Genomic DNA, 23,906 nt, shown 5'->3' on the forward strand with positions numbered 1-23,906 from the left:
AAGCGCCATGCCACACATTTCATAGGTGACGCGGCTAAGAAACAACAGAGCGGGGGAAGGGAATACTCCGTCGAGGGTCTCGCGTGATTCAAATAACTATTTATAGGGGAGAGCGAGAGGGTCGGGTGTGGCTGGTAGAGACGGGTAAATTATGGCGAAGATGCGACCGGGCAGATGCGACGTGAAGGAGAGCTGTTTCAGCGGCATCCATGTAACCCTACCTGGGCATCGGGCGGCCAGCAACGAACTCGTTCTCGAGCGGTCCTCGACAGCCACAATAATCAGCCCCCCCAGGTCGCTTAGTGGAGTTCCCGGGCAGCTCAATTTGATCCGCTAGGATGGGCCTCCACGAGTCCAACGGGGCCAATTATGATCGTAGGATGTAGGATCTCCGAGGTCGGAGGGACTTCTGCTTCTGGACCTAGTTAAGTTATACATAGCTTGGCAGCCCGGGCACTCACGCCCTAGTGTCCACGGTTAACTACGGGTTCACTAGCTAGTCAGTTGACGCGGTTAACCCGATTAGTCAACTCGCCCCAGATCCCACCACCATCCCCGTAGCTCCGTCAACCACCATGGAGAAGCTGCCTGTCCACACCAAGGAGCCGGTCGAGGGGGTGCGGTTGCGGCCGGGAAGGGCAACGTTCCTGCGTCGTCTCTTCTGTGTCGTGTGCTTCCTCTACGGCTACTATCTGCTGATCCGGCCCGGAGCTGAAGAATGCGACTCGACCCGCTGCACCTCCACCAGTGCCCTAGAGAAGGTGCTAGGGCCTCAAGTTACAGAGATTAGACACCCTCCTCCTGCTCCTCCTGCTCCTGCTGCTGCGATACAGACCGGGATCGACGATCACATCATCAGCAATGTCCCACAGCAGAGCCCCCTGACGCACTCTCCGGCGGTGGAGGAGCAGACCAAGAAGATTCCCCTAGAGGCTCATATCATGAGCAAATGCCCCGATGCCCAAGTGTGTCTGCAAGAACTGGTCGTGCCAGCCATGGAAAAGATCAGCGACAAGGTGGATTTCCGGCTGTCGATGATTGCAACGTGAGTATGACACCTGAAAAACTTGACAGATCTGGTCCTGACGGCCTTGCATTAGGGTCTCTGAAAAATCCTCAGATATTGAGTGCATGCATGGCCCACCAGAGTGTATTGGTGATATGCTCATGCTCTGTGCTGCGAACCTGCCTTTCCCTGCGACTGCCGACGCCTCCCTCCTGCCGACGACGTATCCTCGGACGCCCATTATTCGATCATTGGGGTTTGCAAACTGCCTGATCAGTGACTATGAGCACATACCAGAGCGGGAGCTTGTCCATCAGTGTGCCTTGGAGCATGGGATCGACTTTGATGCTCTGAACCAGTGTGCCAGCCAGCAGAACGACGACCCAGATGGGAACCCCCCAGTCAGTGGGATTGCTTTGTTGCGACAGAGTGCACTACGGGGTCAGGAGCTGGGGGTTCGGCTCAGTTGTACAGTGCGCCTAGATGAAAAGGTGTGGTGTATACATGACTCTGAGTGGACGGATTGTGCGCCGGATGGTAGTGAGCCAGCGGTATTGATAGATGAGGTGGAGAGACTCTACAAAGAGAGGAACTAATTTGAATCGTTATTCTACGCTCTCTGACTAATTGATATGCCTTTTGGTGAATGACTGGCGCCTACGGGACTTGCCGTTCGCTTATTTCTGTTCTGTTGTTCTCATTCACTGCCCTCCTTCTCTTTCTTCTTCCACCGCACAACTACTCAACTGCACCGAACGCTCCCTCCACAACCTCTTCGTCTATTCTTATTTCTCCAAACCGAAAACAGACCTTGCTTCTATTAAGGTAAATGCCCCTGTCAACACCAGTATACTTCTCAACTGACAACCCACCCACTCTCCTAGCCATGGACGAGGAATATGATTACTCTCCCTCTGATACCCAGGTCCTGTTCCTGCTGAGTGCGTACAGCAGCCAGGACCAGCAGCCCACCCCTGCTCTGCGCAAGATCTTTGATGACCCCAACAAGGGCTTCCTGATCTTCCAGGCTCTGGAGTGCCAGGCCAAGCTGCTCGCCCGCCGCAAGGAGGCGGCGGCGGGCTCCGAGGACATTGCTCAGCTCTCCATCTATGACAAGGCCCTGCTGGCACTCTACAGCCGCTGCGGCGGTGAGGAGAAGAAGCTCAGTGCCCCTGGCTGCTGGGGTCTGTTCAATTTCTTCCTGGACCACTTCGTGGGCATCGACCGTCTTGAGTCCCACGAGTCGGCTGGTGAGGTCTTGGATCAGTACCTGGTGTTCCAGAAGTCGCTGAAAGCTGGTCCGTTTGCCCCGCTTTCTTTTTCTCCACAGAGGCTAATCCAGAATAGACTCTTCTTCTCCCTCGGTGAAGCTGGCCGTGCAGGATGCCCAGAATGATGTCCAGAAGACCCAGAGCGCTTGCTTCAACCGCATGATCGATGTCTACCAGGTTGCCAAGCTGGACTGCTACCTCACTGATGCGAACAAGAACCGTGACAAGTTCCAGGCTGTCCGCTTCCTCCGTGACACCGCTGAGAACCTGCTCACCCAGATGCTCCATGCTGGATACGGAAACCACCCGCTGGTGCCTGAGCTGCGCCAGGTCTACGAGGTGAGCAAGTCCCACGCCGAGCAGCTGTCTGGCGGTCGCAAGCGCCCCTTTGAGGTTGAGAAACTGCACTCGCACTCTGGCGTTCATCCGGCTGGTGGCTACTCGTCCACTGGATATCCCTCTGGCGACATTACTTCTGGTGGCATGACTACTGGTGGTGGCATTCCTTCTAGCGGCATTGCCCCTAACGGTAACCCCTCTGGTGGTTACCCCTCGGGTGGCTACCTCTCTGGTGCTCTCCCTCCCGTGGGCCATCCTGTTGGTGCTGGCTACTCTGCGGCTGCTGGCCACAAGAACCGGCGTTTCATCGATTCTTACCGTCCGGTGCGTGAGTAAGGGGATCCACACGACCACACACTCTCTGGCGTTTGATGCTTTGTACTTCACTTGGGGATTGTTTTTCTAGGAGTTGCCATGGGTGCAGGACTGCGTTTCTAGGAGTTGCCCTGGCGCAGGAGTTTTTTCTTTGAATGTACAATAGCAAAGCTGGTTGATCTGAATGAAATGAACATTGATGCAACGATCTTTCTTGTGTTTTCTTCCCTTCCTCTACCTTGAAGGGGTTAGCCTGCACTCTATTCTCCATCTGATACTAGCCCGCTCCCCACAGCGCCACCTTAGCTAATCATCAGGGGAACGGCTGATAGGGAAATCTATCTCTGCTTTTTCTTTGCGGCGCGAGCGCGGAAAGAAGAGAGCGAGGCCTAGACGGCATGCTTGACGAACAAACATGACCTCTCTCCATCTGCCCCCGTCCCCTGTTCTAGGGGCCACATCCTCCAGTTCCTCCGACCCCCGATACACCCCCGTCTCAAATGGCTCCGACGAGACCAACCCGTCAACCTCCCAGCCGATGAGGACCCCTCTCGGCCCCCTGCGCCTACAGACGAATTTCGATGTCGCTGAGTCGGGTAGTCATGTCTCAGATGTGGATTATCAGGGGGACTCCGGGTCTTACCCGGGCGAGCACAAAATGCCCCGCGTGAATGCGGCGCCGAAATACACCGCCGCGGAGGAGAAGGAGGTGGTCGGACTTTTCGATTGGAAGCTGGTTCCTTTTCTGGCGCTGCTGTACCTGCTCTCTTTCTTGGATCGCTCTAGTGAGTTCACCGATGTTGTTCTGCGGGTTGCGATATGCTAATGCTCGTATTCGTAACACAGATATCGGGAATGCCAAGATCGCTGGTCTAGATCAAGACCTGCACCTTTCCTCGTCGCAGTATGAATGGGTTCTGACTGCATTCTACATCACGTACATTCTCTTTGAATGGATGACGCTGATGTACCGCGTCGTCCCACCGCATATCTACATCTCCCTTTGTGTTTGTGGCTGGGGACTGATTGCATCTTTCCAATGTCTGGTCACCTCGTTCGGCGGGCTATTCGCCCTGCGCGCATTACTAGGCATCACTGAGGCAGCTTTTGGTCCCGGCGTCCCATTCTATCTCTCCTTGTTTTATCGCCGAGAAGAACTGGCTTTCCGCAATGGACTGTTCATTTCTGCGGCGCCGCTGGCTACCACCTTCGCGAGTAGTCTCGCCTGGCTAATTGTCAAACTGAGTAGCAATGGCCCTATTTCCCCGTGGCGCATCCTGTTTTTGATCGAGGGGTTCCCCAGTGTCATCGTTGCAGTCTTTGCCTGGAACTTGATCCCAGACTCGCCCGGTCGGGCTCGCTTTCTTACTCGGAGGCAAAGAGTCGTGGCTCAGTTGCGCCTGGGAGAGAGCAAGGATGAGTTCCAGGGCCCTAAAACAGCTTTTGATTGGCAAGCAGTTGGGAAGACCCTGGCGGATCCCAAGGCTTACCTCGCCGCCGTAAGTGGGTTGATATATTTGCGGAAACACTTGACTAAACTCTTGCCTTCAGTTCATGTTCTTCAGCTGTAATGTCGCCTTCAGCTCGATGCCGGTGTTTCTGCCCACCATAATTAGGCAGTAAGCTTCTTCTCCCAGTTCACAGCCTCCACATACAAATGACTGATTTCTCCCCCACAGTATGGGCTACTCCTCCGTCACAGCGCAAGCACTCTCCGCGCCACCCTACCTGGTGGCCTTCATTGTAGTCCTCATCACGGCATACGTCTCGGACCGTACCCAGTCCCGCAGCTTCTACCTCATCATGCACGCCCTCATCTCCTCAGCATCCTACCTCGCCATCGCCCTAACAGGCGCCTTGCACTCTTACATGCCCACAAGCGTGCACACCTTCATCCGGTACATCTGCGTCTACCCAGCCGTGTCAGGCTTCTTCTCCGCCATCACTTTAATCATCACCTGGACGATGGACAACCGTGTCGAGAAAGAGGGCAAAGGTGCCAGCATCGCCATCCTCAACGTCATCGGCCAGTGCGGGCCTCTTCTCGGCACGCATCTGTACCCGAGCTCCGATGGGCCATGGTATATCCCCGGCATGGCGGTGTGTTCGTTCTTCATGGTCGTCGTCGCCGTCTTGGCTACTATCTTGCGGATTATTCTGAAGAAGCAGAATCGGATCTTGCAGTTGAAGTACGAGGCTAGTCATCATGTCAGCAGCGGGCCTGCTGATGATGAGGACGAGGAGCGGTATGGTCTGATGGGTGGGGGGAGGAGAGAGGATCTGGAGCAAAGTACTGGCGAGAAGAATTATCTCTATCTGATATGATCTGATGTCGTTTGTGGCCTTTACAGTTTTGATGTACTACCATCTCGGAGTTGCCATTAGAGTTGAATTTCGCAAATTTCGTTTCAAAGTTTCCTGCCTAACTCCTTTGCAGTGTAGAGTATGAGATGTAGCAGCCAAAAGAGATCGTGCCTTAGGGCCTACCATCTAGTAGATCATTTATATGAAAAGTTTGGATCAATAATTTTGTTCATTAAAATTGTGAATATCTTCACTATACTCTATAATAAGAGAACCTGTACATATAGAAGAAGTACCAGTGGGGGAGAACCCAGACTGGGCAAAATGGGCGCCGTGAACGACCTCCTAGAGTGTTCGTAGCTTCTCTTTTCAGATCCAGGGACGAGGTCGAGTGCTTGGCGCTTGGCCATTGAGCTCTCTCGATGGGGGCGCCTCATTTGTGTATGTGCATGTAGACATGTACAGTAAGAGCGTCTTCGTTCTTTCTTTCAACTCCAGACGCGGCGCCACCTTTTTGTTTTCGTGTCGTTGCATTTCGGTTTGTTCTTGACAGGCCAAGACGCTTACCACGCGGTGTGGCCACCGTCGATGACCATGGTGGTACCGGTCATGAAGCTGCTGGCGTCAGAGAGGGAGAAGAGGGCCGCGCCGCGGAACTCCTCCGGCATCGCCAGACGGCCAAGCATGTTCTCAGCCTCCCAGGTCGCGCGGGCAGCGGGGTTCTGCTGGAAGACATCCTCGACCATGGGGGTGATGATGTGGCCCGGGCAGAGCGAGTTGACCCGGATGCCGTGGCGGCCCCATTCCATCGCGAGCGAGCGGGACAGCTGGATGACGGCAGCCTTGGAGGAGTTGTAGACGGGCGAGGTCATGCCCTTGTTGGCGATGAGGCCGCTCATGGAGGCCACGAGCAGGATCGAGCCCTTCTGCTGGTAGTTGAACATCTGGCGGGCGGCCGCGGTGGCCGAGTTGAACACGCCGTTGTAGTTGATGCTCATCACGTCGTCCAGGGCTTGCTGCGAGTGCTCCAGTGCGCTCTGCAGGTGGTTGATGCCCGCCGCGGCGATCAAGCCGTCCAGGCGCTCGTTCTGTGCCGCAATCGCCGCAAAGGTGTCGTTGACTTCCGTCACGTTGCGCACGTCGATGCGGATGTACTCCAGCGAGCCGCCGTACTCGGAGGCGGCGCGCTCCTTGGCCGCGAAGAATTCGGCGGGGGGAGACTCGAGACGGTCCAGGCAGTAGACTGTTTGGTTTTCTGATTAGCCATTTTGATTTACAGACGGGAATCCTTGGGAATACACACCCTTTGCGCCCGCTTCAATCAGGGCCTCGGCCATTGACAATCCCAATCCACGGCCGCCACCGGTGATGGCGTACACGCGGTCCTCCATATCGAACTCGCGGAAGCGGTTGGCGTTACGCAGGAACTTCTTGGGTGGCATCTTCGACTGGATGTGGTCTGGACTGTGCGAGACGTTCTGGATGTCCTGGGGGTTGTATGTGCTCCGGGTGGAGGAGTAGAGGCGAGCCGACGGCGTAGAGAGAGCTCGCGGCGCAGTGACAGCCGCACCAGCAAAGCGAGGCCGCACAGCGGCCATGACACGGGGGAGGGAGAAAGACATTTTTGGGTATTAAGGTGGTGGTAATAGTGGTAGTGGTAGAGGGGAGAGGGTCGTATGTATAGGTGCAATTAGGGCTAGATGCAAATGGATGATGGGACGAGGAAAATAAAAACACGACAAGACTTGCTTTCCTTCTCATCCCCCGCGCGGGGAGAGGGTTTATATGTGCCAGACGGACAGACCGAACGGTACTTCCCTGGAGAGCTTCCCGGAAAATCTCCCAGAAATCTCACGATAGTGTTCCAGCAATGGAAGGGGGGGCCACATCGGCCAGGTGACCCCGGTGGATTCGCCCGCTGCTGCTTTCACCATGACTCAAGACCCAGATCGCAGCAATCCACGGTCCATTGCCACCTGGGGCAAGAGCTTGGGGCAACATCGTGATTGTTCTGGGCCGAAGACGGTAAATCGGGCGATCCGCTCGATGGGTCCTGTTCTGTGGAATGGCCCACCGTTGTATGTAGTACATACATCCCTGGCTACAACAGGTTACCTCGACCTGATTATGCAATTAGGCCCTGTATCACCTTTCCGACATCCAATTAGACACGACAATTAGAGCATAACTAAATAGAGCAGTCGAACTAACCATGCACGACCAGCTGTCCCTGAACCGCAGAGATTTACCTAGTGCCAATCACGGGAGGGTGGGTAGGTATCCTGGTAGGAGCCTCCATCCAATGACGGTCTCGGCATCGCGAGTGGTAGTGTAATCCACTATCTTCCATCGACCAAGAAGTTGGAAAAAAAAAAAAAAAGAAATCTGAAGGATGGGGGGGTCAGGTCAGTTGACTCTGCCAGTCCTTCCTTGCCCCGACGATCCCTGGGTCCCGCAGTCCCGTCCCCGGATTATTTTTGGCAAAAGAATGAGAGCTCCCGGGATGTCCAGATTAGGCAATTCTGCTCTTCACCGCTGTCTCATCCACCGAGCTCTGCACCTCCCGCCAGGCACATTGCCTGTTTCTTTTTTTTCTGAAACAGGGAAAACAAATGATAGTGAAGTTATCGCTTCGATCGTCGAAATTCAAGTCTTGTTCAATCATAAGTTCTACCATATTTTGCCACTTGCCCTGCAATGAAGCTTCCGCCACCCTCCGGCCCAGGCTCAGTGCTGTAGGCACGCGGATCCACCATCGAGGCACGTACCTCAAGCTACTGTAGCCACCTTAATGTTAACTACTAGTGCTTGCCTCGAACGCCTCTTCTCGTGCCACGCTCAGCCCCGGCCGGCGACAGGGATTGTCGAAGGAATCGAAGCGGATCTGGAACGCCCTGGAAAGAATTGCCTGCGCTCCGTGCGCGGGTCATCTGGACTTGGGGATGCAAGATAAGGGAATTTCTGTGAATAAGATGAACCGTATGGCTCCAGAGATCGGCTCCCACATGATACTGTTTACATCCTACAGGCCGTGGGGGTCGTCGGAAAAAAAAAAAAAAAAAAGAAAGTCAATTGCGTGGCCTTGATTGTTGCCAATGATTGTTCGGTTTTTTGGAACACAGAGCGCATCGTCCGTCCGAATAAGCGCCGACTCCGACAAAGAACCCCTCGGTTGCAAATGATGATCCGTGCGACCCATCTAGATCGACCCTCCCGGGCCGTCCATTTTGGGATGAAACGCCTATATCGCTGCTAAAAATCTCTTTCATGCAAACCCCGCTGCTGCCGTCTCAAGGCCGCCCACGTCGCGGCGCCCGCGGCCAAAGTCCAGTTTCATCAGCAACCGATCCACGCCTGCCGGCTTGCGCGGCTCATAGTGACAGAACTCTGGCCCGGGACCGGACAGGTGCACGGTGCGTCGGCCATCCCCCGAGCGGCTATCGTCGATATCCTGCAGTCTTGCGACGAGGTCCTGGAGCCCGGTCTCGGCGGCGGTGCGAGTAGTCCGCAGCTCGTGCCAAACTTCGCGCTCTTCTTGTCCGTAGTCCACCAGTGCGTCCACGACACCTTCGTCCATCTCCAGGTCCATGTTGCGTTGGATGGTCTCCAGGCGGATGGCGAGCGCGACAAACCGGTCGATGCTGGTTAGCAGTGCGCGCAGGGCCGTGGTGAAGGGTACGTCGGTCAGGAACAGGGACTCGACCAGAGAAGACAAATGGCGATGGTGCGCGACGGTAAGTGCTTCGGGATCATGACGGCCCATGGACGGCGGCGCAGATTTGGAGGACGATGCTGTTCCGGGTCGGGAACCAGATGGTGATGCAGACGAATCCCCTTCAATCCACGCACGTAGATGTTGCCAGGACTCGTTCACCACCTCGCCCTGAAAGAAGCTGCCAATCTCTGATAGGACAAACAGACAGGCGCTGCACGTAGCCCACACGGGTCGCATCTGTCGGATACGGGCATTATCCCGCTCACGGCTCATCTTCAGTTTGCTTTGGCCAAAAGCACTGTTGCTTCGTGGGGGACCCCATGGAGAAGGATGGTTTCTTCGCAATGAAGTGTGCTTCCATAGATCCCCGAGACGGATCTGGGCTCGCCGGATGCCCAGTAGGTAAGAATGGATTTTGGAGTAGATGGCAATATCGGAAGTGGAGAGAAACAAATCCAGCGGAGCGCGTACTTGAGCGGTTAGGTATGTAGATGTAGGGAAGAGTAGATCTCCAAACGAGACCCGAGAGATTTCTGCCACGGAACTCTGCCCTTGCGACGGGGTCATCGCACGTCCGCTTTTTCGGTCACTGATTGAGAGTCGAAGGAGATCCCGCGCAAGGTCGAGCTGCTCATCAGCCGGGTCTTCTTCATTCTGTAATGAAACTAGTTCTGCCCACACTTGGGCCAGAGCAGTGACCACATCTCCTTCTTTGATACTAAGCCCCTCAAGCTCTCTGCCTGGAGCGGGTCGTCGTCGATGATTTTCTTCCATGCGAGCATCTGCATGCGCCACCAGAGCGACTGCAAACTCGCCGCGTCCCAGGAGAAGAAAATCATGGAGCAAAGTAAGGGTTTCGAGGATCCGGGGAAGCGGGAGGAGCTTCGATAATGTCGACTGAGACAGAGAAAGACGAATCCAGTCAACCGCGGCCGACAGTTTTGCAGACGAAATCGGCGACTTCAAGCCGGCCAGTTGCTCGATGTGTTCTTGATGCAGAGTCACTGGTGCAGTCGACACACCGGTAGTGGAGATCTTCCGTTTCGCGCGAACGTGGTTCAATGACTTCCCAATGAATAGAATCGAGGCTGCCGTTTGAGGCGGCACGAATGTCGGCATCAAGTCGGTATGCATGCTGAACTGCGTCTCGTCGTCCTCGCCATCGACATCCTCCTGTATTAAAAAGTCTTCCTTGCCGTACATCGGCAGATTCCCGTATAACAGCCACATTGAGAGCTGCTTCATCCACGCCGTCTCCGCCGCGGCCACCAACTGCACCGCCATCTCTTTGATATCGAGATATCCCGTTTGTAATTCAGTTCGCAGGTTGTCGATGAGTGCTGCACCCCTGCAGCCAATTTTCTTGTTTTCTGGCTGAATGAACCGAGCGACCTCCCACAGCCATTCCATGCGCCGCGTCCATGGTGCAAATTCCCCGACAATGGTCGACAATGGCACAATCCCGTAGCCCCCGACGTATCCGCTATCCTCCGCGAGAATTGCCTTCTCTACATCCAGGATCTTCTTTTGGAACTCGCCTAGGTGGACTGTGGCAATGGTTGTAGAGACGGAGCGACATACGACCGAGGGATGCGATGCGGAAATAGCAGAAGTGTGCGCTTGGAGCTGCGCGTGGAGTCGGCTCAGATGGGCAATTGATGCGAGGAGGGCTTTCTCCGGAGGTGAGAGAAGGGCAAAATCGTCTTGAGCCACGGCATCTTTGCCCTTTGCCGCATTGAAGAGGGGGGACGGCTGGCCGAAGAGGGAGAGGAGGATCTCGTGGAGCATGCTGGCTGGGTGTTTCTATGCTTGCGTTAACCACCTTCGCCACGGAATCAGCGAGCTCAAACCAACCTGGAGAGCTGGCTCCTTTCGAGATGGGGATCCCGACGTTGCCAGTACAGTAATCCACTGCCCAAGATTTCGAAGCGGCACATGAGAGTCGATTGCCGATGGACCTACCCGAGGCTTGGTTTGACGCGATCACTACCTGACAATCAGACCAGCAGCACACTAAATGTGGCTGCACGGACGATCACATCGAGCTGGCGCGACGCGTAGTGAGCAAGTGAATGATGAACGATGACTGGATCGCGGGGCGGCGCTTAGTCAGGCTGGAGCTTGTCCCTCTTACGTCGCCGCTGGCTTGTTCTTCTTTCTTCTTCTCTCCCTTGCCTTCCTTCAACCTCCTTTTGCCATCCCTTTGTCCTGTACAGTAAAGGCACACTGTCTTCGGTTGCAATTTAGGGTTTCGACTTCCCTCTCCTCGTTCTAGCAAGGTGCCTGGTACGCTGGGAGTTGTACCCCGTTCTATCACTGCCGAAAGTCTTGCTCCCTAGCAAGGCTTTCACCCTCTGATTGTCACCATTCCTTCCGATATTGCTGTTCGTAAAGAGTCTAAGCCGGGAAAGCGCAGACTATCGGACGACGCAGCAGCTCGGCCGGAGAAGAAAATCATGACCGTTCGTCGAGCCACCCTCTTGGAGAAGATGGAACTCGCGACTAACACACTCGACCACAGGACCTCAACAAGATGCAGGTGGATAACCCACAGAAGACTGTGGAGATGATCAAGCATGGGGAAATTGACGAGTCTCTGTATAGCCGACAACTGTGAGTGTTGTTTTGGAGGCCTTTGTTGCTTCCACTCTCTGACAATTCCATCTTAGATATGTCCTTGGCCATGAAGCTATGAAGCGCATGGGATCCTCGAATGTCCTGGTCGTGGGTCTGAAGGGTCTGGGTGTGGAAATCGGTAAGTGGCGCTTCTTGATCGTTGATTTCAAAGCATACAATGAGACTAACGGATCGTCACTTTAGCCAAGAATATCGCCCTCGCCGGCGTCAAGTCCCTTACACTTTATGATCCCGCCCCCGTCGCTATTTCAGATTTGTCCTCGCAGTTCTTCCTTCAGCCTCAGGATGTCGGCAAACCCCGCGCCGACGTCACCGCTCCGCGAGTCGCCGAGTTGAACTCCTACGTTCCAGTGACCATCCATGAAGGCGGAGACCTTGCGGGTGATCTGGAGCAGCTGAAGCGCTATCAAGCGGTGGTACTGACGCAGACACCATTGAAGGAACAACTAGCGATCGCGGACTTCTGCCACAAGCATGGGATTTTCCTCACGATTACGGATACCTTTGGCCTTTTTGGTTACATTTTTAATGACTTCGGCAAGAACTTCACTGTCGGTGATCCTACAGGCGAGGATCCTGTCAGTGGAATTGTGGCCGACATTGATGAGACCGGCCTGGTATCCGCGCTGGACGAGACTCGGCACGGGTTGGAAGATGGAGATTTTGTGACTTTTACAGAAGTCAAGGGTATGGACGGCTTGAATGGCAGCGCGCCTCGCAAAATCACTGTCAATGGTCCATACACCTTCAGTATTGGTGATGTTTCGGACCTGGGCTCGTACCAGGGCGGTGGTATCTACACACAAGTCAAGATGCCCAAGTTCATTGATTTCCAGCCCCTCGCGGAGCAGCTCAAGACGCCCGAGATTATGATTTCTGATTTTGCCAAGTTCGACCGACCACAACAGCTGCATATCGGTATCCAGGCTCTTCATAAATTCGCAGAGACCCACGATCGTCAGCTGCCTCGTCCGCACAATGATAGCGATGCGCAGGAAATCCTCCAGATTGCCAATGATCTTGCTGCGGCGGAAGAAGAGAAGGTCGAGCTGGACGAGAAGTTGATCAAGGAGCTGAGCTACCAGGCTCGGGGTGATCTGAACCCCTTGGCGGCTTTCTTCGGAGGTATTGCTGCCCAGGAGGTCCTGAAGGCCGTCTCCGGAAAATTCAACCCCCTCCACCAGTGGATGTATTTCGATTCTCTGGAGTCTCTGCCTTCGTCGACCACTCGGTCCGAAGAAAGCTGCAAGCCCCTTGGAACTCGTTACGATGGACAGATTGCAGTCTTTGGTAAAGAGTTCCAGGACAAGATCGCCAACGTCAAACAGTTCCTGGTCGGTGCCGGTGCTATCGGCTGCGAAACCCTGAAGAATTGGGCCATGATCGGTCTGGGCACCGGCCCGAAGGGAAAGATCTATGTGACAGATATGGACCAAATCGAAAAGAGCAATCTGAACCGGCAATTCCTCTTCCGATCGAAGGATGTGGGCAGACTCAAGAGTGACTGTGCCTCTGCTGCCGTTAAGGCCATGAACCCTGAATTGAACGATAAGATTGTGACTCTCCGTGACCGCGTTGGTCCTGACACCGAGCATATTTTCAACGAAGAATTCTGGAACGGACTGGATGGAGTTACCAACGCGTTGGACAACGTCGATGCGCGGACGTATGTCGATCGCCGCTGTGTCTTCTTCCGCAAGCCGCTGCTGGAGAGTGGCACGCTTGGCACCAAGGGCAACACCCAGGTTGTTCTTCCTTTCATCACCGAGTCTTACTCGAGCTCTCAAGACCCTCCCGAGAAGTCGTTCCCTATGTGTACTCTGAAGAGTTTCCCCAACCGCATTGAACACACCATTGCCTGGGCGCGGGACCTCTTCCAGACATACTATGTCGGTCCACCGGAGGCGGTCAACCTGTATCTCTCGCAGCCTGATTATATCGAGCAGACGCTCAAGCAGGCCGGTAATGAGAAGCAGACTCTGGAACACTTGCGAGATTTCTTGGTTACTGAAAAGCCGCTGACCTTTGATGACTGCATCGTGTGGGCCCGGCAGCAGTTTGAATCGCAGTACAACAATGCGATCCAGCAGCTGCTCTACAACTTCCCTCGGGACTCGAAAACCTCATCTGGTCAGCCGTTCTGGTCTGGACCCAAGCGTGCGCCGACACCATTGAAGTTTGATAGCTCCAACCCCACGCATCTCGGATTTGTCATTGCAGGCGCCAATCTTCATGCCTTTAACTACGGTATCAAGAGCCCTGGCACGGATAAGGGTTACTACCGAAAGATTGTCGATGATATGATCATTCCCGAGTTCACGCCAAGCTCCAACGTCAGGATTCAGGCCGACGAGAACGAGCCTGATCCCAACGCGCAGCCCGCTGGAGGCTCGAATGACGGCGATGAGATCCAAAAGCTGGTGACCACTCTCCCGTCCCCGAAGTCTCTGGCAGGTTTCCGTCTGCAGCCCGTTGAGTTCGAGAAGGACGATGACACCAACCACCACATCGACTTCATCACTGCGGCCAGCAACCTCCGTGCCGACAACTACGAGATCCCGCAAGCGGATCGGCACAAGACCAAGTTTATTGCCGGAAAGATTATCCCGGCTATTGCCACCGCCACCGCTCTTGTCACCGGACTTGTTGCCTTGGAGTTTTTCAAGATCATTGATGGGAAAGACGATATTGAACAGTACAAGAACGGCTTCATCAACATTGCTCTTCCATTCTTCGGCTTCAGCGAACCGATTGCAAGCCCGAAGGGCAAGTATATGGGCAAGAAGGGTGAGGTCAGCATCGACCGGCTCTGGGATCGGTTTGAGGTGGACGATATTCCCCTGCAAGAGTTCCTCGACTGGTTCGCTGAGAAGGGCTTGGACATCACTATGGTCAGCTCTGGCGTCAGCTTGTTGTATGCAAGCTTCTATCCTCCGTCGAAGGTGAAGGATCGCCTTCCTCTGCCGTAAGTTTCTTTTCATTTACATCTACCTGATGGAAGCTAACAAAGACCCAGGATGAGCAAGCTTGTCGCGCACGTCAGCAAGAAGCCGGTGCCCGAACACCAGAAGAACATCATCTTCGAGGTGACGGCCGAGGACCAGACTGAGGAGGATGTGGAGATTCCGTACGTGATGGTCAAGCTCGCCAACTGAGCGTGATCAGTCCGTACACATACAGCCACTACTGCTCGTAGGTAGATTTATGATTTGATTATGTCTAGATTTCCAATCCAAATGTTTCTGCTTTGTCACGCATCAGTCAGCATCTCGTAACAAACGTCATCCACCCCGCGACTAACCAAGCACCTCTCATATCTTTTCAACTGGTAAAGGTATTAGAACTTGACTTCTGCCTTGCATGTCCTGCATTATTTTGCGCTCTCAGACGCTGCAACATATCCCCTACACTCAAGTTCTGCGCGCGGGGCACTATCCTAGAGCTCTACCAAGCTCCATCCTTGGCTCATTAGCTAGTCCAGCTCGAAAAATGGCGGTAAGCCGAGCTTTTCACTACCAAGATGCATGGTAAATTAATTCTGACATGCCCTTGAAAAACAAATTAGACTGGAAATCCCCAAAAGATCACTGACTGGGTCAACCCCAGCGACAAATCCGGCGAGTTCAAGCGTCAACAGTCCATCTTCCGGAACTGGATCTCGCGCGAGCCCGGTGCCAAATTTCCTCCGGAGAAGGACCGCTATCACCTCTATGTGTCTTATGCTTGTCCATGGGGTGAGGAATCGCTTAGATATGCCTCCTGTCTAGATTGTGTTACTAAGACGTTGCAGCTCACCGGACCTTGATTACGCGGAACCTAAAGGGATTGGAGAATATCATTACTTTTTCGTCAGTGCATTGGCACCTCGGAGAAAAAGGTTTGTCTTTTTCTGTCTGTTCCAAAGAGCACGAAAATGCTAACTCAGCGCTCAGGCTGGCGCTTCGCCACTTCTGACGAGAAACTGCCCGGCAAGAACACCATCCCCGATCCCTTGCACCCGCAGTTCACTCATCTACAAGAGATCTACTTCTCCAATGATCCGGATTATACGGGTCGGTTCACGGTTCCGGTTCTGTATGACAAGAAAAACAAGCTGATCGTCAGCAACGAGGTACGTCTACCTGACATGTGCCACTATATTCCTGTGTTAACCGAAGAGAGAAAAAAAGAGCGCTGAGATCATCCGCATGCTTTACTACGAATTCGACGACCTCCTACCCGAGCAATACAAAAAGGTCGACCTGTTTCCCAAAGCACTGCGCAGCGAGATCGACGCCACAAATGAATGGATCTACAACGACGTCAACAACGGGGTGTACAAATCCGGCTTCGCAACCACGCAAGAGGCATACGAGAAAGCAGTAACGACGCTCTTCTCCTCCCTCGACCGCATCGAAACGCATCTCGCCAAGAAACTCTCTTCCGGCGGCGCACCCTACTATTTTGGTGACAGCGTCACCGAAGCGGATATTCGCCTCTTCACGACCATCATCCGCTTCGACCCGGTCTACGTGCAGCATTTCAAGTGCAACATCCGTGATATCCGCTCTGGATTCCCCGCCATCCATAGATGGGTGCGCCATCTCTACTGGGAGGTGCCTGCTTTCCGTGAGACGACGGATTTCGAGCATATCAAGAAGCACTATACCAAGTCCCACAAGCAGATCAATCAGTTTAGTATCACGCCTGTTGGACCGGTGCCGGATATTTTGCCCAAGGATGAGGAGGTGAGGGCTGTTAAGGCGGGCTGATGGATTGAGGTTTTACCTGTAGTGGTTAGGCAGAATTGATAGTCAATTTAAAATGATGTGGTTTGAACCATAAGAAAATGCCCCGCACAAGAGTAGCCTGCCAGCCACGAACCGAGGTTCATTGCGCAATATCGTCAGTATAGACAACCAATCGTGCAGAAAGAACGTAGGAGTGGGTTAATGACGGAGCCGAAGAGCTTAAAGCGTGCCATGTCAACCCCGAGTGAGCTGAGACCTGTAATAAGGAGAATTGACCAGGGTGCAGTGGATCATTGACACTGACTTAGGATGAGCATAATGTTCGACAACAGCACCCGCCAGAAAGGATCTACCTTCCTCCGTAGCTCGCCAGTATGGCGCCTATTTCCATGTGCGGGTCGGTGGGTAAGGCCGGGTCCCTAGGCTATGTCCAAAGTGTTAGGATAGTAGTAGGATAACGGTCCATCAACCCCAGCACTCTATACGCCCGTCGTGTCTAGCGGACGCCGGATTCGTAGACTTCATATAGTGGTTAGTAGGGTAGGGACTTAGCACGTTGCGTGCCATCCGAGCACTCCGTTTCCACGACTATCTTTAAGGCACTTCGGCCGCCTCGGTGTCGCCGTGAGGAGAGAATTACTACTCTTCGTCCTCCACTAGGGGGTCGATGGGTGCTAGAAGTCGTAGGTAGGGTAGTCTGCCCGTTTCTAGGAGGAAGCGCGCCGCTTTGCCTGCCTGTTTGAGGTCGGATAATGCGCTTGCTAGGTCGCTAGGGAAGTTGCCGTCTTGCCAGATATGGTTTCGTATATTGTCGTATAGTGCGCAGCCCATGATGATGTGGTGGACTGTTTTAGGTGCCTCATCGTAGGGACACTAGGCGCTGTCAGCCTGGTGGATAGAGGCTAGGTATGAGTTAAGACCGATCTTGCCCACGCGTGCGTAAAAGAGTGCATCTGCTTCTAATCATTGAGAGGTATTCCCACTACTTTTAAGCAAACAAGCTTTCACAAAGTGGGAGGCAAAGACACATAGTGAGAGAAAAAATCCCCTCCTAGGGGGTGAAGTTCTACAGCGGGTGGGAGAGATTGGGAAAAAACCAGAGGAAGCAGATCGAGATAGACACCGCTTACGGAGAAAGAAGGCCGGGGCAACGCCGAGGACCTTAGTCTTCCTGAATTCGGTCACCTTGCTGACTAGTGTATAGTGGAGGACCGGCTGGGGCAACGCCGAGGACCTTGGTCTGGACCTTGGTCTTCCTGAATTCAGTCACCTTGCTAAGTGGTTGATCGATTGGCTCACTGACCAGTGTACAGTGGAGGACCGGCTGGGGCAACGCCGAGGACCTTGGTCTGGACCTTGGTCTTCCTGAATTTAGTCACCTTGCTAAGTGGCTGATCGATTGGCTCACTGACTAGTGTACAGTAGAGGACCAGTGTACAGTAGAGGACCAGTGTACAGTGGAGGACCAGTGTACAGTAGAGGACCGGTGTACAGTGGAGGACCGGTGTACAGTGGAGGACCAGTGTACAGTGGAGGACCAGTGTACAGTGGAGGACCAGTGTACAGTAGAGGACCAGTGTACAGTAGAGGACCAGTGTACAGTGGAGGACCAGTGTACAGTGGAGGACCAGTGTACAGTAGAGGACCGGTGTACAGTGGAGGACCGGTGCACATAACGCCAAGAGTCGCGTAGATGGATTTGTTCAACCAGCTGACTCGTTTCTTAGTTTGAACACCGGGGGACTTGATCTGTGGGGGCGCGTGTCCAAGACCTCTGGGCATGCCCGATCATTATGGTGGAAGACGAAATGTGAACGATACAGGCACACGGGGCCAGGTCCCCCGCGTTCCCTTGAGACGCAACGAATTCGCGAGCGGAAGAGCCGACGGTAGGAGTAGGCGCATATAGATGTTATATATTTGATGCGCTTGTACGGGGAGAGGTTTGGGAAGCGAGGCAGACTCGGTGATTCGAGGACTTAGTGGTTCAGGGAAGCCTCGCGAGGGGGTCGCGACAGGCGAACTTGGTGACTCAAGGCCTCGTTGACTCAGAGAAGCCGGAAAGGGAACGGCATCGAATGCAGTCGGCGCAGCTGGCGCGATGGATCTCGAGGGAGTTTGGCATGGTGATGGTGCGTCGCTGAAGATGTGGGCTGATAGGACTGATGATGCGGAATTGAGATCGGGACGCGACCACACCAACGGGGCGGAGATCCGACTCTTCTTATTGTTTTTCCTTTGTCATGTAACCTTCATCCACTCTGGGGGTTTCCTTATTTGTTTTGCTGGTTTTGTCCATTCTATTACATTCATCCTGGGGGCGATCTGCATCATGGAGAGCCCGCTGATCTCTCCGTGTACAGACACATCTGGGTGCTGCGCACCATTCTCGCTGTCGGGCTAGCGGCTGTACTTAAGGCAAGCTACGTCGGGCAAATGAACACTGCTACTGTTTCTAAGGCGGTGGAAGGAGCCGAATAGTTTGAGTACCGACTTGATTGGGCTCAGCCTGCTCAGGAGCATCTGGCATTGGAACATCTCGAACAGGAATATTCCGAAATAGAATTATCTAGAATTGGGGATAAATGACCGCGCGCCCGGACAGTGCCAATCCACCTTGAGAATTGCCCCATTGACGCTGTCAGTCATAAACAATTCTTGGTTGTCCTGTCCGCCAAATGTGCAGTTGGTGATGAATGCGTTCGGAACAGGACTTTGGATGCTTTTCAAGGGAATTCCATACTTGTCAACAACAAATACTCTTCCCAGTCCTGGTACACAGACAAACAAGTTTCCCTGCTGGTCGATGGTTAAGCCATCTGGCCCGACGGATCCAAAGCCCTGGAAGAACACCCCAACTTTGGTTGTTGTGCCATCCTCATGGAGCGGAAGCTGCCAGACCTGATTGGCCCGAGTCATAGCCACATACAACGTCTTCTCATCCACTGACAGTACAAGTCCATTGGGAGATGGACCATTGTCCACAAGACAGTCCAGCTTCTTATCCACGGTATATCGGTAAACCTTTCCAGTTGGATCGGTCATCCCGGTCCTACCTTGATCTGTAAAGTAGATGTTGCCTTGAGAGTCAACAATCAGGTCATTGACCCCTTTGAATCGCTCAAGATTGCGTCGAGTCAAGTACGGAACGACGCTATTATCGGCGGGGTCAAATAAAAGCAGTCCCTGCGTCAAGTCAACAATGTGTGAAACTCGCCATCTTTAGAACCTACTCACTTCTTTATAATCTGCCACGATGATTCTTCCATCATGCATTATTGCCAGGCCATTGGGCTCGCCGTCCCACTCCGCGCACGTCTCGGCATTCTTGTTCGAGTCGATCTTCAGAATGCGACCGAATGGTATGTCGACAACAAAAACATCGCCTTGTTGGTTGACTACTGGTCCCTCGAGAAAGACACCCTCCAACTTGTGTGGAAATCCTTGGGCCCACTCGGTAGATTCCTGGCGCCGAAGCGAAGAAGGGATGTTGTAGTAGATCCCTGCTGTGATCACTTCGGGGGGTGGATAAAAGTTCATCTTGGATGGTATGGTAGATAGAAAGAGATCCAGGCTGATCCAATGTTCACAAGGTGTGGCTCAGAAATGCTCGAACTCAGCTCCGCACATAAGAGCCGTCCAAGAGGGGTCAAAGTAGCCCTCGGGTGTTGCTCCCGCACATCTGGGGCAACCCACCACGCGCGGCCTGCTTTGCATCCATCCTCGGTACATGTTCCATAGCGGGCCCGAAATACACCATAAACCTCATCCCCGATAGACACAGATGTGGAAACTCCCTCATTCTCAGAGGATCTGCATCTGTAGAGAATTCGTGTTAGGTATAAACTTGCCCAGAATTCAAGGAGAGATCCAATGGACATGATTTTCTTGTTTTGTTCAACGGGGAGCATCCCTCCTTTCAACTTGCGTTTTTTAGAACTGACAGGATACTACAGAGAGTGCTGCTGCAAGAATTCCAGACCTCTCGAATGTTAGGACTTCCGTTTTATCTTCTTTGCGCGTAAAGGTGGGGGTTCGAACGATCCCCATATTCGTAACCCACACTACCTACAGTACTCAAGACGTATATGATCCTCAATATTGGGTATTGCTGTTGTAACCAGAAAATTTGCAGAGAAACACACGATTTGAAATGCCCTCAAACGCCACGGTCTGCGGCGGGTTCAAAATTGAAGGAGACCCCTGATAGAAAAGAACGCCATGCAACCATCCGAAGAATGATAACGCCGATAGTTTTGCTCGAGAAAAAAGGACCCCCAATTATACCTCTCCAGGCCGCTTGCTGTTGCAGCTCACAATCTTCACTTTATCTGCTTGCACGGCTTGCTGATTATCCAGCTTGAAGGTCACATCCTTGATGAGGAACGTCCAGACGTCGTCGCAGAATCGGTATGTATCAAGGTGGCCCTAGTTACCAAACAGTCAGTTTCATTCAAACCAGACATAAAGACCAGCAGCAGAGACGGAAGTGACTCACCTTGAAGGTAAGCCGAGCGCGGACTTTATCCGCCAGCACCTCAGTGACAACCCGGTCAAAAGTGGAGAGGATCTTCATGGCGAGCTGGGGCTCGATGCGACCTTCGTTGATGAGGTCGTCCAGTGTGTCGGTCAGAGACAGGCCGAGACTAGGTGGAGGCGGTTCATTTCAGTTTCTCGGTCATCTTTTCCTGGTTGGGCAGCTCATGTGGGAATCTTACCTGCTCCCACGGTAGAGCTCATAGTAGGACTGTGTGGCCATCGTGAGAAATGTCAGGATGAACCAGGGGTGGTGAGGTGAGAGCGGTGATGAAGTCAAAAGTCCCGGCACCGGAAGAGAGCCGCATGAGCGCGGGGATGTGGTCACGTGTAGGAGAGTCATGTGACTGGCTCGCAGGGTATCATTTTTGAAGGGTTCTGTTGTCAAATATCAATTTTATTCTAAGCCAGAGTGTCAACAATATACTGCGCCCTGTTTATTTCACCTCATTACAGGTCTTGGCTCACTCGTGGTCGACATGGTCGATATGGCACGCTTTACTCTCTTCGGCTCCGTCATTGACCCACTCATACGTTCTTTCTGCGCGATTGGTTGTCTGTACTGATGATGTTGCGCAATGGAACTCGGCTCGTGGCTGGGAGGTAGGGTTTAAAAATCATGTGATTGCTAGTAATAATAGGATGTATCATAGTAGTAATTATTTACGCGCCAAATTAAAAGGGCTAGCGTATATAGTGGAGGGGGTGTGTTTTTAGTTCTGAAGGGTGTGTTTTTAGTTCTGAAGGGTGTGTTTTTAGTTCTGAAGGGTGTGTTTCTAACAACTCCCTAAACAAAACCCCGGAAGTAAACAATCTGTCAGCTGCACCGTTGTTCTTCAGATGGGGCACCAAGAATGTAAGAATAGAAGCCTTTGAAAATAAATTGGTGTGTGCAACTCATCCTGGATATGATATATGATATCGGCCGAACTCGATTTGCCGAATATCAATGGACTAGCAGGATTATCTTACTTGAGCTATTGATCTCAGTGACGCCGGAGCCGGAAAGGATGCTGGTAAGTTAGCCCCCACGATATCGGAGAATTTCAAAAAAGAATATTATTGTGAAGTCATGCTTGCCTGGCCGCAATAATGGGTATGACCAGATCAGGAGTAATAGGTTATATCACAAACTGTGTCGGTAAAATACTTGATATCGATGTATTCATATTGCCGTCATTTCTGGGCATGCACTCAGCAATTCGTGGATAAGGACTTTTAGTGTAATATCAAAGATCATATCGCGGCCGATTGCATGTGTTCTTCACCCTTACTACGTTAATGATCTTTCAATCTAACAGATAGACTGCTGTGGAAAGTGCAATAGCTGAGAGCTGGTTTGCGCTTGGCGTGATTTGAGTTGCTGTAGGAATGGATGACACCTCCTTCACCTGCTGAATCCACCGAATCAAGACCTTTTCTTGTACATCATCAAGTATCTAAGGAGCAGCTACACGTGCTGAGCGAGCCGGATGGGTGTTCAGTTGGGGCCAGTCTGATCCGTTGGCAAGCTTTCATGAGCTGTCACAGTCGTCTGGGCTTTCAGTTCTAACGGGCTAAACGAATATACACTCTCCGAGAACGTAGGTCAGCGTAGCCGGCCAGAAACCATGACAACAGATCGTGTCACTGGTGAACTGGGATTTCTAGACCAGTGACGCGACCTACATTCAGAAACCTCGGCGTACCCCTCGTGCTTATCTTATCGCTCGACTGCGACGCGAACGCCCATCTTTCTTCCTTCCCGTAACTTGGTCGCAGCCACCCCCTCTAGTAACTCCGTCTGATGTGACCGCAGCATGCCAAGGACGCTGCCTTGGCTGATCGGCCAGAATGACACTGGTCGGGTGAAGCAAGAATCGACGCCGCGGAAGCGCATCAAAGCGGAGGTGGCTCCGGATCATGATCAGACTCCCCAGAACCCTCCGTCTACGCCTGACAAAAGGAACTTTCTTAGATCCTGTAGGGTGAACCAGGGACTTTTACTCGTCATGTGCTGATGCCATTCTCTCCCGCAGCTCAAACCCCGCCTACGTCTCCGATCAAGCGATGCCCGTCCGAAGAGTGCGTTCGCAGCGCCGCATGCCCGTCCGATTTCAGACCAGCCGCTAACGAGAAATGCAGATTCTTGATCGAAGGCCTAGACAAAGATGACGCTTGGATTATGGTCGAAGATGAATTCTATGCCGTCGCCCAGACATTCACCCAACACTTACATTACGCGGAATACGTTCGGCGGACGAAGGAAGCCAAGGCTCGGAACGCGGCAAATTTTGGGGAACTGGACAGGCCGACGGATGGCCGAACAGCGATACCAAAGAATGTCCAACGAAAGCATGAAGCCGAGGAGCTCGCAGCACGTCAGAAGGCTGGGCTGGGGCCAGTGTTAGGAGGGAATGCCGACGAGCACGAGGATACAGAAGATGAGAAGATGTGGGCTGGGACTCATCTCCATGACCTGTTGACTAGCCCGAGAAAGGCGCGCTCGCTGGCCGGCGTGCAGACTATAAAGTCTGCTACCAGAGCAGCTGCAGGGTACGGACAAGCGGCTGCTTCTACCAGCAGTCAGGCGAAGGCTAGTAGTGGTGATGAACCTCCTTCACCGTCGACGGCTGCAGAGGTCCAGCGAATGGACGTTGATGAGGAGACGGCGTCGGATGATGATCTTGACCTTGAGGTTACTACTGCTCCTGCACCGGTGAGACGGCAGGCCGGCAATCAGTCCGGCCAAGTGTCTTCTAGCAGCGTGTCTACAGAAAAAACTAGATCAACCGAAAAGCCGACCGCATCCTCTCCGAAACCTAAAAGACAATCAATTGTTCGTCCTGGTCAGAGACCGGCAGAGAACGTGCCAAAGTCGAGAATGCAAATGTTATTCGATGACCTCGATGAGCTGCCGGCGCCATCTCGGCAAAGAGCCTCTGTATCTAACAGGAAAGGCGAACATATTCCCTCGGAAGAAGTGCCCGCGGCAAGCAACGACCCCAAAGGCAAAAAAACACGCTATAACGAAGTTCCAACATTTTTGGTGTGATTATCCAAAGCAAACTGAG

At 53.1% G+C, this 23,906-nt stretch overlaps 7 protein-coding genes across 7 annotated transcripts; 4 read left to right on the top strand and 3 right to left on the bottom strand.

Moving 5' to 3' along the window:
• Nucleotides 1-575: 575 nt before the first annotated feature.
• PFLUO_LOCUS7642 (uncharacterized protein) lies at nucleotides 576-5,256 on the top strand (the record flags this gene model as incomplete). The annotated part of the gene is made up of 8 exons (XM_073785303.1): nucleotides 576-1,045; nucleotides 1,101-1,546; nucleotides 1,891-2,304; nucleotides 2,354-2,944; nucleotides 3,384-3,716; nucleotides 3,778-4,430; nucleotides 4,483-4,550; nucleotides 4,611-5,256. The coding sequence occupies 8 exons, from the start codon at nucleotides 576-578 to the stop codon at nucleotides 5,254-5,256; spliced, it is 3,621 nt and encodes a 1,206-aa protein (XP_073641672.1).
• Nucleotides 5,257-5,798: 542 nt separating this feature from the next.
• On the bottom strand, nucleotides 5,799-6,833 carry PFLUO_LOCUS7643 (uncharacterized protein; the record flags this gene model as incomplete). Its single annotated transcript, XM_073785304.1, has 2 exons — nucleotides 5,799-6,478; nucleotides 6,539-6,833. The coding sequence occupies 2 exons, from the start codon at nucleotides 6,831-6,833 to the stop codon at nucleotides 5,799-5,801; spliced, it is 975 nt and encodes a 324-aa protein (XP_073641673.1).
• A 1,667-nt stretch (nucleotides 6,834-8,500) lies between these two features.
• Nucleotides 8,501-10,738, bottom strand: PFLUO_LOCUS7644 (uncharacterized protein; the record flags this gene model as incomplete). The annotated part of the gene is made up of 1 exon (XM_073785305.1): nucleotides 8,501-10,738. One exon carries the CDS (start codon nucleotides 10,736-10,738, stop codon nucleotides 8,501-8,503), a length of 2,238 nt encoding a protein of 745 aa, XP_073641674.1.
• Nucleotides 10,739-11,406: 668 nt separating this feature from the next.
• Nucleotides 11,407-14,742, top strand: PFLUO_LOCUS7645 (E1 ubiquitin-activating protein; the record flags this gene model as incomplete). The annotated part of the gene is made up of 5 exons (XM_073785306.1): nucleotides 11,407-11,412; nucleotides 11,472-11,563; nucleotides 11,620-11,705; nucleotides 11,771-14,552; nucleotides 14,604-14,742. 5 exons carry the CDS (start codon nucleotides 11,407-11,409, stop codon nucleotides 14,740-14,742), a joined length of 3,105 nt encoding a protein of 1,034 aa, XP_073641675.1.
• A 334-nt stretch (nucleotides 14,743-15,076) lies between these two features.
• On the top strand, nucleotides 15,077-16,338 carry PFLUO_LOCUS7646 (S-glutathionyl-(chloro)hydroquinone reductase; the record flags this gene model as incomplete). The annotated part of the gene is made up of 5 exons (XM_073785307.1): nucleotides 15,077-15,082; nucleotides 15,153-15,321; nucleotides 15,378-15,464; nucleotides 15,520-15,698; nucleotides 15,757-16,338. The coding sequence occupies 5 exons, from the start codon at nucleotides 15,077-15,079 to the stop codon at nucleotides 16,336-16,338; spliced, it is 1,023 nt and encodes a 340-aa protein (XP_073641676.1).
• A 4,260-nt stretch (nucleotides 16,339-20,598) lies between these two features.
• Nucleotides 20,599-21,076, bottom strand: PFLUO_LOCUS7647 (Transcription initiation factor IIA subunit 2; the record flags this gene model as incomplete). Its single annotated transcript, XM_073785308.1, has 3 exons — nucleotides 20,599-20,745; nucleotides 20,816-20,963; nucleotides 21,036-21,076. 3 exons carry the CDS (start codon nucleotides 21,074-21,076, stop codon nucleotides 20,599-20,601), a joined length of 336 nt encoding a protein of 111 aa, XP_073641677.1.
• A 1,576-nt stretch (nucleotides 21,077-22,652) lies between these two features.
• On the top strand, nucleotides 22,653-23,887 carry PFLUO_LOCUS7648 (uncharacterized protein; the record flags this gene model as incomplete). Its single annotated transcript, XM_073785309.1, has 3 exons — nucleotides 22,653-22,815; nucleotides 22,872-22,917; nucleotides 22,978-23,887. 3 exons carry the CDS (start codon nucleotides 22,653-22,655, stop codon nucleotides 23,885-23,887), a joined length of 1,119 nt encoding a protein of 372 aa, XP_073641678.1.
• Between the last annotated feature and the right edge of the window lie 19 nt (nucleotides 23,888-23,906).

Source organism: Penicillium psychrofluorescens, assembly GCF_964197705.1.
Source record: "Penicillium psychrofluorescens genome assembly, chromosome: 5".
Taxonomy (NCBI): Eukaryota; Fungi; Ascomycota; class Eurotiomycetes; order Eurotiales; family Aspergillaceae; genus Penicillium; species Penicillium psychrofluorescens.